The 17,942-nt window shown below is 40.9% G+C and overlaps 1 protein-coding gene across 1 annotated transcript in view; it reads left to right on the top strand.

The window, feature by feature from the left end:
- Positions 1 to 17,942, top strand: part of LOC135263765 (mastermind-like protein 2) — a 92,843-nt gene that overhangs the window by 39,395 nt on the left and 35,506 nt on the right. Inside the window, exon 2 of the mRNA XM_064352132.1 lies at positions 16,228 to 17,526. Within this exon, the coding sequence (XP_064208202.1) occupies positions 16,228 to 17,526 (1,299 nt within the window). The remainder of the gene's footprint in view (positions 1 to 16,227; positions 17,527 to 17,942) is intronic.

Consider the following 17,942-nt stretch of genomic DNA (forward strand, 5'->3'; position numbering starts at 1 on the left):
ATCTGGGAATCCAATCCAAGTTATATCAGAGGTGTTGCTACAGCTGCCTCTTTTAAATTAGGTCTTAAATCTTCACATGTGCCTGATCACCTTAATATTGACTTTTAGCAAATTATTTTCTTAATTTTAATTTTCTTGTAAAGCACCCTGGAATGTGCAATTAATGGAGTCGAAGAGCACAGTACAGTATCGTGCTCTTTGTTTCCTTCATTGAATTTCCTTAGAGCTCAGTGCACTGATGGGTTATGTGGGAAAACTATATCTAATTATGTTTCAGTTGGCTTGAGAGCATTCTGCTTCACAGAACCGTCGGTCTAGTGTCATCTGCACAGAACAAAAGTATTTCGCTATGCCCTGTGGGTAACTAAAGTGGAAGGGTTCGATCCCATCTCCACTTCCCTAACAAGCAGTCTGACAAGGTGCCTGTATCTCAGCCTCAACAAAACAGACCCTTTTCATGAACCGAACAATGTGCCGCTATCTGTTTAGGACTGATCCTGAGTGTGAATTTAGAATCTGAGTTTAAGGGCCTGTTCATCCCACAGTTATCCGTAATGGGAGTTTCCACTACCTCATTTACATAAATTTAGGCCTATTTCCCTGAGAAAATCGGACTGAAGTCAGTGTGGAGAGTCAGGCCTAAATAAATCCTGACATTACCCTTTCAAAGGCACTAATGGCCGACTGTGGGGTTTCAGTGCAGCATGAAAATTCATCCACCATTAAAGGTTCTTATCCTCTAGTATTGTGTTCCAGGGAAAGCACATCAGAGTTTTCTACCTTTTTTTAGGCTTTGTACTATTTTTTCTTTTTTTCATCTTCTCAGAGGGTGGTGTGAGGCAGCTGGGTAGGAATTCGCTGGTGATACAAAATGCTGATGAAATAACACTGTCCTGTCCTCTCCACTTTTCTGTTTCACCCAGTTAGAGAATAACTCTGCACCTCACATCAATTCTGTGGCACTTGTAGGAAGTTGAACCAACAGGATAAACCTTGACCACCATCTTGTAAGCTCTTTGAAACAGTGTATGTGTACAGTATGTGTGTTTGGTTGTTTGGTCGTGTGTGTGTGTGTTGAAATTTGAATTGACCCTGCTCCCTTATGGTTATTGAAACACACCCAGCGTGACAGGGGCCTTTACTAAAAAGGACTATCATTTTTTGGGAAAAATAAACAGTTGCATCTCAATGTGTGTCAGTGCTAAATTGGAGGGGTTTTTTGACAAGTAGCTGTCCAGAAATCTCGTCTGGATAACAATGTACTCTTACTGGAATTTTTTTTTGACTTTGCTCACTGTCAAGCATCCAGTCTATAAATCATTTCTCTGAAGGTCAAACCTTTTTTTGTGTTTCATGTGTGATTAGAAAAACCTAATATGGCGCTATCTCATTCTGAATCATGACTAAACTATTTGTTTGACAGGCAAAGGGGCGTTTGCCTGTGGGGAAACAGTGGTGTGTGGACTTAGTGAGTGAACACTTTGAGCTGGACCAGACGGATGTGCTGTTGTGGTGAGGTTACGCATGGAAATTCTGGATCATGTAGGCTTATGTAGGAGGGGAGCCTAATGCTGCCATGTATGTTTCCAGGCTGTGTCTTTTACATTGAAGCCCTTGGTTTAGTGGAGGCCAGGGTTTTTGTATACACCAGTTGAACAAGGGTCCATGGAGCAGGTGAAAGCAATGAATAAATCTGAGACTCCTAAACTTTCATAGCTATGACCTACTTCATAAGTAAATGCATTTCTCAGTCAACCGCACCTCATTAAAATGTAGCGTAAAATGTATTTTAAAAATGCAATGATGTAATTTTTAACGTGTCAAAATGCAGTAGTGGCAGATGCAAGAGATTAGAGGTATGTTTTCACCTTAAAATCAGCAGCCAATTATTATTACGCCGGGCACCCACCGCACGCGTCGCGTAAGCGTCGCGTAAGCAGCACGGCGAAGCAGCACGACGCGGCGCGTAGGGTGTCTCCACTGGTTCCGTTTGTGTCGCGCAAAGGCTTGCGTAAAAGCTATATATTCCTAGTAGCTCTCGCAGTCTACAGTGGGATTACATCGTGTATTTCATGTTTGTTCAGGACTGTTGATTATGGGTTAAGTGAATACTTTGGTGAGAGACCTTTTTCAGTTTGTTAATTTGGTAATATTTCGTTAACTCGTAAATACGTGAGAAAGTAAACGCTTTCAAGAATTACCATAAACTTAAATCGCAACGTAGCCTGCATAACAATCAATCTCAAACTGTATTAATTTATTTGCTTGGTTAACAAGCGTGCCAATTTCATGAAGAATATGTAATGATCATAATAATAATAATAAATAATCCGTAATCAACCATTGGGAATTCCCGTGTTGTCTTGTCATTCACGTCAAAACATTGAAAGGATCATATTTAGTAAAATCAGCTAATCATGAAAAAGACAGTAACAGTTTAATCTTGAAGAGATATGAACACCACAACGCCATGAACACCGGAAGCTTTGAAGTACAAGTGCGATAGGCTACGTCTTTCTGTGGTGTATTTTCAAATTTACCCCACCCCCTCCGCAAAATAAGACAGCGAAACTAAGTTTGCCTTTTCCCCAGGTTCCAGTTATTTATTTATTTATTTTTACAAAACGAAAAGGCTTGTATTTTTTTTTGGTGCTTATAAAATATCTGGGAGGTAACTAGGGACACACCCCCAGTAATATAAGGATGAAATATAAATCAGAGCATGTATACCTAGCATTTTAGAGCATATTTCTGTGTATAAACAGGCCATCGTGACGCGCGACAAGCCGAAAAAATAGAACTGAAGCGAAAAACTACGCTTCAGTTCGCTTGTGTCGCGCGAGCTTCGCAGCCGGTACGCGACGCGTTCGCATCTGGTGGAGACGACGTCGCCCGCTGCCGTTGTAATAACAGTACTTCAACTACGCTTCAGTTACGCGCGTAATACGCGCGTAGTGCGCTCGCGGCCGATACGCGTGCGGTGGGTGCCCGGCTTTAGACTGGTCAATGTGAATCTCTGTAGAAGGGATGTTTTTAAATATGTAAGCCCAAGGCCATCTCAGTCCTTCTCCCAGCCTGCCAGTAGGTCTTTCTTCATGGTGGAAATGCTAGAATGGGCATGGCAACCTACTCACTTTTATTCCCGAAGTCATCACTGCAGAAGAAAACTGAGTCTCAGCTCACCCACCTGGTTTATTAAAGGTTAATGAAATGGTAAAATACATTTTTTTAGATGTAGAAAATAGATGTCTCTTTAAAACAATGTGTAGGGAGCAGTAAATTGCTGAGAGGTTTTGACTCTAAAGGATAAGTTCATCCTAACGTGACTGTTTCTGTATTTTATTGACTATCCACAATTGGAAGTTTAAAAGAAATTGTCATTTCTCACTTATGGTTGACAAGATATCCTACTGCATCACATATCCGTAACATGCCTCTTTAACTGACCTGTCCATTCATTTTCTAAACCAGTTCTTCCTGGTAAGGGTTTTAGGTATGCTGGAGGCTATCCCAGTATACATGGGGTGAAAGTCTGGAGCACACCCTGGACAGGTCACCAGTCTATTCGCTGGCCCACACACCATTCATTCATACATTCATACCCCGAGGACAAATTGGACTCTCTAATTAACATAACTTGCAGGAGGAAACCCTCATGGTACCTTCTTATTGTGAGGTGATAGCACTGCTCAGTGCAGCACCCCTGTTTGATTCAGCTGTGTATTATTACTACACTGAGAGTCAGTACTGCAGTCCTGATGATGTAAAATGAGTCATTTGGGCAGATTTTTCCAGGATGGAAAATGGACATTCGGAAGACTGGTATCCTGTAACTGACTTGCAGTTTTTACTGTACTATTGGGAGATGGATCAATTTACCTTAAAAAATTGATTTACGGCAGAGATGCTTGGAAGCATAATGTTCTCTGCTGGTTGAAAGCAAGTTAATTTGGCAAAATAAATCCTTTGACTCGGTCACTAACTGAGACCATGTATTGGCTTAAACTGGTGCTGCAGGAAAGAGAGGGGGTTTCAGGTTCCACAGACATATTTATCGCAGCAGGAATAAGCAAGGTGTTGATTAACACACTGCATAGTAATATCACCCCCTCGCCCATATTCTTCAGTTTACTCTGTTGGGGGTTAATTAAAGTAGCTGTGCATTGTTCCTAGAAGCATGCTCCCACATTTTACCTGGATCTTTAAACATGATGGGTTTTTGAACATGCAAATAAAATATTGTCCATTTCTGTCCTGCTTTGAATGCGTGAACTCTCCGTCAGAAACAGATGGTGAACAATGACCAGTTAAATTTTATTTTTTTAATTTATCCTTTACCCTGAGCCTTGTTGAGATAGAAATCTCTTTTTCAAGGAAGCACAAGCCAAGGCTTGACAGAACTAAGAAACAGGTTGAGAAGGGGCAGCACAAAGTTTCTGTTCCTCAAATGAGTCCCTCAAGCGGGATGCATGAACGCACAAAGAAGTAACGGTGCCCAGCACACTGGCGACTGGAGATTTCTCCCTGAGAACTCTCATGGCTTTTAGTCCTTTCTCTACTTACACTGTCAACTCCTCGGGAGTCTCCCGTTCGCATTTTTCTGCCTTCAAATGTTGTGAGAAAGTGCCCTTTCACTTTGGAGGCCTGGCACGGTCCACCTCTTAAATCTGCTTGTGAGAAAGCTTGGCAATCACAGTTGAAAAGGGAAATTACTCAATGGCACCACAATCTTAGGTTTTGAGAGAAAACCCTTTTTTTGGTGTCAGCTGCCTCCATTTTATGATGCAGTTACATGACATTGTTTTGATGAACTCCTTCCCCCACTGACGCCTTAACACTGGCAACAGTTGTTCACAGCTTTCATAGCAAAGAGCACTGAAAAATATTTATTTTGTGCAATTGTCTGTGCATTGACATCAAAATCCATATAGTTATAAGTTCAATACTAGTACGTCAAAGTCTTGGAAGAGGTTTTCTTTTTTTTTTTTGCAAATGCAGAATAGACTTTGAAAAAAAACAGCATACTGGTTATGATGCAAGATGAGCATTGTTACTCATTTTGTTTTGGCATACAGAACTTGATTGGATTTCCTGAATCATCAGCAAAACATCACCATGTTCGCATGTTCTTTCATCTAAGGCAAGCTTTTAGGTCACATTTGATGTTTTGTTGTTGCTCGCTGCCTCGTTTTGGAAAAAGCCATTAAATTGGGTCAGATTAAATGGTGCAGCTGCTAACTGCCGAAGCGCTTCTAACCTGCATGTCATTACTGACTCAGTGTGGCTTCTCCAGGGGAAAGGGAACCCTTTTCCTGTCCAATAGGGTTTTAGCACAAGACCCATCAGACTGGCCAGCATGCTACTTGTATGTTTGCATAACCCTCCGAACATTCTTATTTAGATTTCTAATCAGCATTTTGTACCAAATCCATCAGTTCTAGGGAACTCCTGTATTCTCAGACATCTGAGGATCAGCTGACTGATGTGCAAACCTTTACATCAGCATCAGCACACATGCTTTTACATGACAGGTGTCCAAGGTTTTATTCAAAAGTGTATGGAGTGGCCTAACTACCTGAGCTCTCAGGTAGGAAATGGATAGGCTCTCTATTATTCATGTAGGGAAATGGTAATTTTTCTCATTAAAAATGATGAACAAACATGCCATAAAGCACACTATCAACAGATTGTGTTCCAGCCTGTTTGGTGGCCTAATTTATGCAGTTGCTTTGTGTGGTAGATGTGGTAGATTTTTTTCCTTTTTAATTAGACATGCAATCAGAAAATAATGCGTTTCTGTTTGCTCAAGAATCCATCTTATTAGCAAACTCATAGAGGGCACAGCATGTTCTGTGATGTAATCCTGTGCATTTTGGATTCACTCTTCCAGACAGAGAAATTGTTACTTCACTGTATACGACTTACTGAGATTACAAAAACAGACAGTTGCAATGGTAAGTGAATGTTTAATCCTTTTTAGAAAAATGGAATGTTTTTTAGAAAGATAGAAAGAGGGAGAAAGAGAGCAAGAGAGAACCAATGGAGACGATTCACTGTTTATTATTTATGAAGCAGCTAAAATAATCAGCTGAGTGGAGAAGTGGTGCAGACCAAAGACCAAAATGCCTCCAGCCAAATACCATCCATCAAAGTGTCACTGATCTGAAGTGGCTACTGATTGGTTTGGTGTGTTTTCTCCCGTATTGTTTTCATTGGTCCATGCTCTTTAGATCAGATGATGGAAGGCAGGAAGGGTCACACAATGCAGTGGTCATAAACAGACTGTACTAATGCAGTGGTCACAGGCAGACTGCACTAATGCAGTGGTCATAAACAGACTGCACTAATGTAGTGGTCATAAACAGACTGCACTAATGCAGTGGTCATAAACAGACTGCACTAATACAGTGGTCATAAACAGACTGCAAATCGTGTAAACAGACTGCACTAATGCAGTGGTCATAAACAGACTGCACTAATGCAGTGGTCACAGGCAGACTGCACTAATGCAGTGGTCATAAACAGACTGCACTAATGCAGTGGTCATAAACAGACTGCACTAATGCAGTGGTCACAGGCATACTGCACTAATGCAGTGGTTTCAGACAGACTGCACTAATGCACCAGTTGCAGGCATACTGCACTAATGCAGCAGTTGTAGGCAGGTTGCTCATGTCTGGGTCATAAGGGAGTAAGAGTCCAAAATAGGAGATTTCCAAATCAAAGTTCCTGTTTATGTTGGGTGATCTTTTTTCAAAGACACAATCATTACTGTACCACATGCAGGACTGCGTCTTGGCAAAGGCAACAAGGGTATGGGGGGGCGGGGGGCACAAAATGACACCCCCCCCCACCTGGTTCACAATTACTATCTCCCACACCCACCAACCCCCTGGCCTGCAAGTCATGTTGAATTTAGTTTTTGCATAAGCATCTCCTCCTGATCAAAAAAAAGTATGGGCTGTTTGGTTTCAAAGCTCTCCAAGTGGGAAGTCTGATAATGTAACCTTGGGAATGTTAAATTAATAGGAGCCTGTTCAGACTAATTTCATCTTGTGCCAATTACTGTACATTGTCAGAAATGTATAATTCAAAATATTTGGCACAGTGTATGTTGGCAGCTTTGTTTCTTTAGCTGAATCTGATGTGGTATACTGAGTCATCCACTAACATGCGTGGGTGTAATTCCATTTTGTGGCTTGACATTGTGATGACCTACAGTATGCAGTTCTCTATGTGACATTCATCTTCAAATTGGCCAAAAGTGCCTATTCGTTTATATTTACTGATTATACCGAGACTGAGAGCATGTTTTACAGTAACTGGACCCACGTTTGTTGAAAAGATAATTAACCAATCACTGCAGAAATTTGTCCTCTGGGAATTCAAACATACATCACTCATGGATCTTGATTTTTTTTATTGACATGTGCTGTGGGTTGCTGTTAGTTGCCTATGAAGATGCAAAATGAAATAGAAACTACTGTGGACAGACAGTTGTTATATGGATCCTTATAAATTAATAATAATATATAATTTATTGCTACACTGGAAACTGCTATGGTGCAAAATATGTTGACATAAGGTACATTGTATTTAATGTGTGTTAATGCAACTACATATATTGCAATGCAGATTTATCACAATTATTGTATTGTTTTAACATTATATATTTGCATATATATTGGATTGGCCATATTTCCCTGTATAGCTGTGTGCAGTCAGTCAGAAGCAAGTACCTTCACTCAAGGGCAACAAAAACAGCAGTGCTTCACCTGGGAATGAAACTTCTTTATCCTCTGTACCACACAGCCACCCATTGAGCTGGTTCAGCAATTTTGCACTATTATTTATTTGGAGACACTCTAATGTTATGTAACACATTGGTACGTGGCTTAAAAACAGGTAACAGATGTATCGTATGCATACATGCACACACAAACACACTCAAACATGCACGAACGCAAGTAGGCAAACACACGTAATTGGACACGCATGCACATACAGATACACACATGCGTTCAGAAAAGCACACATGCTTGCACACGCACATGCACACAGACATGTAGAGATTTGCTAGCTTGCATGTTTAGCATTGGGACTCCAGTCTGCTGTGCTCACTATCAGTGCATTTAGCATTATCGTTCCATACCACCCCACTCACTGGCAGCATATTAAGCAGTAGTGTTTCTTTGTAGTACTCACTAGCAGAACATTGGGAGATGAGGGCAGCCTTCACAGGAAATGATGGGTGCTGCCACCACAGTGAGAACAGTTGATCTTGGCCTTGGCAATGGGCTTAAAGACAAAAGTGAGGTAAATTAAAGCACCCTAGGAACGAGGAGGCTCATGAACAATGTGCATCACGTACTGCCGTGCCCTGCATTTTAATCAGAAAGTTTTCTGCATATGCTTCAGACCACAGGCATGCAATGCAGTTTGGGCCAGATGTGTCTTGTGTATGTCCCTATAATGGTAAATTCCATACTCTGAATTTAATCTGAACTGTCTTGATTAACATGAGTGTAATGATTACAGTGATCAGTCTAAATCCCTGCACTGGCAGATAAATGGTCAAAAGGGCTCAGGCATCTATTCAATCCAATTGCAAATGAAAATACAAATGCAAGTTCTCTTTTCTGTTGACCTTTGATTAATGAATTGGGACAAGTGTCACTTTTATCCCCCGATTTCTTGTGCAACATTTTGCAATTATTTCTACCACTCATGCAGTGAGAATACGAGTACAATTGGCTTATTAACTAATGTTAAAGAAAGTGTTACATGTTAAGATTAAACTAAACTCAGGCCTTAGATCTAAGCCCAAGCTTGTACATTTACAAAGTTTGGAGACTTTCCCTGTCAGTTTTCTGAATGATGCTATGAAGCCATCGCAGGATGTCCTTATGGCCCCAGGTGGCCATTATTTATAATCTGAGTTTGGCTAAATACAAATGTCAAAAGCACAGAAGTTCTAAAGCCAGTGTCGTAACCTGCTTGCTTAAATTATCATAGTGACTCTCTTCCTCCAGTAGGTAGTGTAGGTGGCTGAGTCATCAACAGTGGTTTACAGTACGCTAGAGAAAACCAATGAGAATACTGTTGAAGGTCAAAACCATGACACCAAGACAAACAGCCTGAGAGTGTGGCAAACATGCATATTTTTTTACATAAACCAGGTCTCAGTGTTCGTTCTGAGAATAATAGCAGATGTGTTACCAAGTACTTTTTGAGATGTAAAAAACATTTCTGCTCAGAATGTGAATACCTTGCACAAGCATAAACTCACAAGCCAATATCTTGTGAGTTTATGTTGTATTATTGAACACTAAACTCCATTAATTAACTCCATAGGAATTGACTGATGGTTCTTAAATTCAGTCTTATTTGCAGTTATGACAAAAAAAAAGTCAAGTATGAGCATACGTAAGTTAATTTGAACATGTGTGGAGAGAACTCCTCAACCTTGTATGAACATCAGGGTTTAGTTGATTTAATCATAAATTTAATTTTTAAAACAAACAAATCTGACTGGGTTCCTAAAGGATGGGCCAGGGTAATTTATCAGCTGGATGAATGCAAAAAAAGGAGATTTTCCTCCTGCTCTGTAACAACAAATAATCTGGATAATGTAATTATATATAATTACATGTAATTATATGTATATATATATATATAACCTGATAGTGTAATAACTTGCTGTAATGTAGCCTACTTGTAATGTAATCGACTTGTTCACTGGAGAACATAATTGCTGTTTCCAGGTAACATAATACATTTTAAATTATCCAGTGGTTATTAGGTTATAAGGTAACAACTTATAACCTAATAATGTAATGTGAGGAATAATGTAAAGTAATACATAAACAAAATCACAGTTTTTCTGTTTTGCCATATATGGATAACAAATGATACTTACACATTTTTCAAATCATTTTTTCTATTGTAAAATCATATGCTCCTAACACAAAATGTTCAAAGCCAAAATTAATTATTTGTCAGCAGATTTTCAAGGAAAAAAATTTAAATGTGCTGCTTGCAGATGTAATCAAACTTCATACATCAATATTTTGTACAGCCACCTTTTGCTACAATAACATCTTTAAGTTCATTTGGGTAAGTATTAGGAGTGATTTTTTCCCATTCTTCTTGGTAGATTTGCTCCAAGTTGTTCCACTTGGTTGGGTAATGTTTGTTGGACCGCAATATTCAAATAATGCCACAGATTCCTGATGGGATTGAGATCAGGATTTGGACTGGGTCGCTTCCACTGTTGCTTTGGCCTTGTGCTTAGGATCAGTGTCCTGCTGAAGGGGGTACTTTCTCCCAAGCTTCAGTTTTCTTTAGCAGACTGAAGCAGGTTCTCTTACAGTACTGAATGTTCAGCTATTTGGCTCTGTCCACCATTTTTCCTTCAGTTTTAATAAGGCTCCCAATCCTTGCTGATGAAAAGCATTCCCACAGCATGATAGTGTTTCTTGAGACATGGGCAGTGTTAGGTTTGCATCACACATAGCATTTTGGGTTTTTCCATAAAGCTCTAACTTGGAGTCATCTGACCACAGAACCATTTCCCACATATTTGTTGAGTCACTCTCAAGCTTACAAAGCAAACTCCAGATGCTTTGAGATGGTTCTTTTTGAGTAATGGCGTCTTTCTTGCTAGCCTCTTATATAGGCCAGTTTTATGCAGGGCTCTTGAGATTGTTGACTGGTGCATCATTACCTCACTTTCAGCCCCTGAACACTGTAGCTCCTTCAAAGTGACTGTTGGCTTCTCTATGGCTTCCCTCGCAAGTTTCTTTCTTGCTTGGACACTGAGATTTGAGGGTAGCTAGGTAGCACCAGTATTCACTGGAATATACAAAAGAGGCAGTGGAGGGAGATGACATTTCTGAGCCTTGGGAACCTGTAGATCAGGTGAGCTGCAGTGTTCTGGATGAACTGCAGAGGTCTAATGGTGGTGACAGGAAGGCCAGTGAGAAGGGGGTTGCAATAGTCCAGACAGCAGATGACCAGCACCTGGACTAAGAGCTGAGTTGGGCAGATGGTGAAGATAGGGCGGATTCTCCGGATGGTGTACAGGAAGTCGGCATACCTGACACACTGCCATTATATTCTCAGAGAGGGAGAGTTTGTCCAGTACCACTCCGAGATTCCTAACAGATGAGGGCAACACTGGTATCATTACAATGCAGTTTCTGTTTTTGGGATATCGTGAAAAGACATGGAATGTGACAAGGCTGTTTCTGGGCATGCAACAGAGCCATGTGCTTTGACGATCGGTTAAATGACTGATGACTTAGAGAAAGTGTGGGCTACCCGTGTTTCAGTATGTCGCACGCGTGCCTTAATCTACAGTTTGAAGAAAACAGATGTCAGTCAGATGGTGCTGTGATCCGCTCTGCGCAGGCTGGAAGGTTAGGGGAGGAGACCCTGCACACCCTGCCTTTCACTTTGCCCAGTTTCATAACGCTCAGTGCTCTAAGCCGATACATACAAGCAAGCTGTGTGCAAAGGAAGTGGATGATGATCATGCCTCAAATGGCAGCTGTGTAGAAGTCATGTAATTCTGCTTGGTTTCTTAGTGTGTCATTACACCCATTTTGCCCCCATTCACTAAAAATGCAATAGTGAGTTCAGCTGGAATAAGCATCCTTAACTTTTTAATTTGCGGGGTTCAAATTTTGTTGATATTTTCTGCATCAGTATTGCTTTACTGCAGCTGAAAGAATTGTGAATGGATTTTTTTACAGTGAACATTCAGCTCTTCATGCAGAATTAAAATGATAAAATCTGTTGATAAAAATGAATTTGTGCCAGATCAAAGTGAAATAAATATTTTAAATGCTCTTTAGACACTAGTCAAAGTTGAATGCGTTCCTGCAGATCAATGAATAATGTTACAAAAACATAATCATTTGACATCAGAACTTTATTCTGCTTTCTGAATAAAATCTTTCTTTTACCTTTCTTTTAAAAACTGTAAATACTCTATGATTTTTACTGGTGGCTGGAGGGTTTAGGTATTTTGACTTTTTATTTCACAAAGGTCTGACTCCTAATATTTCATAAAAACATTAGTACCCTGGAAAAGTACCCTGCATTGAGATATCATTTGTAAATATTACAATATCAAGGAACTTGCCTGATTTGCCTTTGTTGCCATTTTCTTCTCATTTTCAAGGCAATTATTTATTTATTTATTTATTTATTTTTAAAAGAAGTTCCTTAGCTATATCACCCAACCATGTGTTGCCTTAACATTAACTCTTGTTGGATACAAGTGCTCAGACTGGCAAGTCTCTGTAATCTTGTTTTGTTGACAGTTATTACTGGCATCATCCTGTCTATTCAAGCTTTCGAAACCAATATCACAACATAGTCAGACTCATATGAATGATCATATGAAATCAAAACCAGTTTTTTGAATGTCTGATTCTCTCATTGCGAATCGGGTTACAAGTCTGTATTAAAAAGTGGTTAGATGGAACCACAGTGGACACCGGAAGAAAATATTTCTAAATAAATATGTACTTGAAGAAGGGGTCATTTTATAGCAGTCTTGAACACCATCTGTGCCTTGACAGATGATCAGTGGTACTGTTGTCTACATGCCCTGTGCGTGAGTCCTATTCCCAGCCTTTACCCCAGGTCTAATTTCAGAGCCTCTTCTCTTTATAATTGAACTAATTGGTCTCTCCTTACCAACCCCTTGGCAACTTTTACATTGTGTCACAACGGATGCCATTGTGTGGGCCAGTAATGCTTAAATTCAGATTGAAAGCAAAACGTCATGCGTAGAAAAGATGGGCTACATAGTGTAACTCCTAGTTTGATCTGCATCCAATGCAATCATTCTTAACTGTAAATATGTTACCTTTTTAAGATGGTACAATGCATTGCTTTTGATGTGGGTCATCAGGGAAGGAAGATCCCTTTAAATCAGACCTCTACAAGTCGGGGATTTGACTCATTTGCTTGCCTTTTGTGGAATGCCTGTTCTGGAATGAAATTGAATGGACTGGAATGGGGTTTTTTACTGTAGAAAGGGCATGGATGAAAAAGATATTCTGGATGGAGGTGTCTTTACAAACCAAATTCTCAAGACTGCTAATCGGTGATGGAATTCAAGGAAAAAACTCAGGTGAAAAGAGCATTATTACTCAAACATAATTCTAAAAAATTACAGTAGAATAAATTATTTTAAAAGGCTGCAGAAGTCAATTGGTCATATGGGAACACATATCTGAAATACTTGTAGGATGTCCTGTCCAAATGATCAATGTTTTCATCAGGTAGTTTTAGGCTGATGTCAGGGAGTTTTTTGGGTATTTTCAATGAAGCTAAATATATGTGGATAAAGACGCTGAGCGAGAGGTCAGATTTAAGAGCTGAGCTAGCGAGGGACTAGTCTGCCTCTGGATTTCTTGTAAACTTCTGCTTAATGATTTATTTAGCCCAATCATTTAGGAATCAGTATTTTAGATACATGTCTTGATAAGTCCATGAATGCCAGTTGAAGACAGTTCCTGTGCCTCAACATGGAACACCTTGTCGTGGTCTAATCGACAGTAAACCAGCATGAATGTATTCAGCTGATTAGTTAATTTGGCACGTGTAACTGGTTATAACAAAAACCTGCATACAAACTGGCCCTTCATGAATGGAATTGGCTTCCCCTGGCCTAAGCAGTTTATCTAGAAATTAGATTTGACAAAATGTTTGTGTTCATTATTATTATTATTATTATTATTATTAGTAGTAGTAGTAGTAGTAGTAGTGTTACTACTACTACTACTACTTGCCAGATGTCAGAGTAGCTTTCTTTTTTTTCATTCAATTTTTAATTGACTAACTTGGTTACGTGTTGTAATTGTAACTACAGATAATATTAACTCATTGTTTGTAGTATACAAGATTACTCCACATGAAGGTTAAATTCGGGTACCTCTTTTTTGACTAAAAAATATGTTTTTTGCTGATTCTTGGAATGTTGCATTGAAAGCTCTAGTTAAATAAAATCTCTCTCTCTCATTTTCACCTCCCAGAATCCTTGTGGTTTTCACAGTGTGTTCCAGGGCATTGTGGGAAACACCAGAATGCAAGTACTGTACACAAATTGTTGGTTATATAGTACACATCTCCTTGTGGAAAGGGAATACATCATAGTTTTTATGAACATTAATGGGCTGTAGAACTCCATTCTGTGTATGCCAGCCTTTGTTTCGACCATTTTTTCTTTTTCAATTTTTTTATTTTCTCAACAACTGAATCCACCAGTGATGATTCACTTCTGTCATTTCCACTGGGGTTATATGCAAACCTGAGATTGTTGCTCACAACTTCATCAAAAATGCCAGATCAAGTACATAATCATACTAAATAAATAAGAGCAGGAGTTAGCATGAAATGCCAAAACATGTCAACCCTCCTTGTGTACCCTTAGCGTAGCCTGGAAGTATACAGCGGGATGCTATTGGTGTTCAGTACTCAAGGAGCCAAGAGAGCGGTAACTGATGAGGGTGATTTCGAGGAGGCAAAAAAGGTCTCAAAAGTCCTTTCAGTTTTCATGGAATGAAAAGAGGCAATGCTTTTCAAATTAAACCTCGACAATTAGCCCATATTTAGAATGAGGTTGGAAGCACAGAAATCAACACATTATGTGATAATATGCCCTTTGTAGCCTGTTTACATGCTTTTGCTAAGGTTGATAACTTAATGTGTTTTTTTTTTGTCTAAACACTTGCTTACATCTGGGTTGAATTTATGATTCATTGTGTAGTGGTAATTAACATAAAATAGGGCAAGTAGGAATTAAGAAAATTATGCTCTCCCCTGGTTTTGATAAAGAAAATAATTCTCCCGGAATCTGAGATACTGTCTTACTATCAACACAATGGAGGTGAATGTGATTCACACAAATGTTGCAACGGAAAAAGGGTCTTTTCTACAGTCTCTGGAATTATTTCTTATTTCTATGGCTATTCCCTGGAATTCATTTGTATTTCTTTGTTTGTTTCCTGGAATTATTTCAGTGTTTAATTAAATGGATCTCATTATTCTGTGCATGTACACTGGATCCTGCACAGGCAAATACTGATTCAGAATCCTGCAAAGGCATCACATGGCTTTGCACTGTGCTGCTGTTCCTTAAATGTTATTGCAAATTGTAAACATACTTTTGTGCAACATATATCTTTACATTTGATATCAAGTAGACATCCTTACTTAGGGAAGTTAAAAATATCTGTTGCAAAATAATAGAACTACAAGACAATAGAATGATTCCTGAACTGCAGTACATAAGAATAATGTTATCGTGTGAAGACAGTACTCCCTGAAATGCAAACAGCTCTGTTGGAGTAAGCCAATTATATCATATCTCACCCCATTATGAGAACTTACTGTTCCCTTCATCTCAAAACCATGCATGAAATCCTTGATAAAATTCTCATTTGAATCTGGCGTTAATGTTGAGTACAAAGAGAAAACCTTGAAACTTCAAATACTAATTACTTCTCTGGCTTCTGCAAACATAGAAGACAGGGCAGAAAGAATGAACCGAGAAGCCTTGCAGCAAATCAGAAAATTAGATACATTTACATGAAGATAATTTTAACGACGGATACAAGGTTCTTTATATACTAATATTTTGAATTATCACTGTAATTTTAAGAGGTTGAAGAACATCAAAGGATGTCATTTATACAAGGCTCTTAAAGTGCTCTTGTAATATTAAATGTATGCTGTCTTCATGCAACATTAGAATTGAACATATGCAGTAAAATGTTCAGTATTAAAACAACTCACCATTTTGTTAAATGCAGCATTTTCTGCCTCTTTCTGACTTACAGAGTAGTTTCCTTAATTTATCTCAAATTTGGAAAATAGTGGAAAGGACGTAAGACAACGTAATATCAAAAACAAGCCAATCTAGGCTTGTCAAAAAAGATCCAATGCAAGAAAAAAAAATTAATTACTGATTAATGAAATCAATATTTGAATTTAGAAAGTGTTTACATAAAGAGTAGAGATGACATCAAATCCCAGTGTCATTACCAATAGTAGTAGTGAGTACATAAACCTACAACATGCTGTTTTCTGCATTGCTAGGTACGCGAGTGAGATTGAGGGTATGCTGCTGCTTTAAGTAGCAAATGTACTGTATAATTGAATTTACTTCAACACTGAATCATTAAACATAATTTTGTCTGTTCTTTGCAGCTTCAAGGGTCACTAAGGAGGAAGATCGAGGGGCAGCCGCTGGGATACAACGTGAAACAGAACGGTCTCTCGGGCGGGGCTTTCGGGCCAGACTTTAAGCGCGTCTGCTTGGAGGGCGGGGCCATGGGACACTCGGGCTGCGCGTTCATTAACGGGCAGTCCCACTCCAGGCCAGGGGAGGCGCCGATGAGCCACGGCCTGCAGAGGAAGGACAGGGACATGATGGCCCCGCCCATGGGTGGCGACCTTTTCAGCCTGACCCTGAAGGAGATGAAGAAGGAGCCCGGAGAAGTCCACTCGTGTGGCCAGCCGTCAGCCATGGACCCCGCCGCCATGGTGTTTGACTTCAAGGAGGAGGGCGACGGGCAGATCGACCCCGAGCTGCAGGATCTGTTCGATGAGCTCACCAAGTCCGTGCCCTCCCTCAACGACCTGGAGCTGGAGAAAATCCTGAAGCAGGATGACGATGATGCTTTTGGCCTGGAGCTGGGACGTCCCAGCTCAGCGGGGGCAGGCAGGCCGTGTGGCCAGCTGGAGAGGGCCATAAAAACCGAATACTCCCCGGGGTACGGCCACGCTCACAGCCACGCCCGCGGCCACGCCCCCGTCGGGTCACCCCAGCTGCGCCCGGCTTCAGCGGGCCCCACACTGTCCTCCACGGTTTCCATGGCCACCCATAACCCTGGCCAGGGGTCGCAGGGGCTACACTGCTCTCTGACAGGCTGGACGGAGGGCTCTCGTGCAGAGCAGCTGAAGCAGATTGCAGCCAATCAGCAGCAGCAGCAGCAACCTGGCCCTAGCCTGCGGCCCCACCCCCAACACCAACAACAAAGCCAGCCTGGGGCTGCGGCCAACTGGTCACCTGCCGTGACTCCCCACTCCACCCCTGGGACTTTTGGCCAGGAGAAGACCCCCAGTCAGCAGACGCTTAGCCCCCAGCACAAGGGGATGAGCAACTGCCTATTCAAACTTACCGGCAGCGGGAATGGCGGCTCCTCCTCAGAAATGAAGGCCCTCGGCAGCAAGCCGCTCTCTCACTTCAGCCACAAACCCCACACCCAGCAGAGTCCCCTGATGGGGGCACCCCAGAACAAACCCCCCCTGCACTACCAGAACCCCCAGGAGCAGCAGCAGCCACGGCCTGCACCCAGCCCCAACTCACACCAACCCCAACACCCCCAGCACTTCCACAACCCCGCCTTGCCCGCCTGCCAGCAGCCCAAACCCCCCCTGACCCAAAGAATGCCCCTCAACCAGCATGGGTCAGGGCTGCATTTCAAGGTGGCGCAGCAAAGACAGGTAAAAATAACTTGATAACTTTTAATGACTGCCATGTATAAACTGTTTTCCTTTGGCGGCACTGTTGTATAATGATTAGGGCACAGAAATCTCAGGTAGCAAAGGTGCTTAACCTGAGGTGCTGAGTGTGTGTGTGTGTGTGTGTGTGGGTGTGTGTGTGTGTGCACGTGTGTGCGCATGTGTGTGTGTGTGTGTGTATATGTGTGTGCATGTGTGCATGTGTGTGCGCATGTGTGTGTGTGTGAGTGTATAGTTAACTACAGTAAAAGTCCACGGTGTATTTTGTGTTGTTTTGGCTCTTTATTCCCATATTGGAATGATATAATGACAATGTGAAATTGCTCTATGTTTTGGCATTTGCTATATTTTGGCATGTAAGAATACTATGTGAAATTCTGAGCTTCTGTCTTCTGGGC

This window comes from Anguilla rostrata, chromosome 9 (genome assembly GCF_018555375.3).
Source record: "Anguilla rostrata isolate EN2019 chromosome 9, ASM1855537v3, whole genome shotgun sequence".
NCBI classification, from domain to species: Eukaryota; Metazoa; Chordata; class Actinopteri; order Anguilliformes; family Anguillidae; genus Anguilla; species Anguilla rostrata.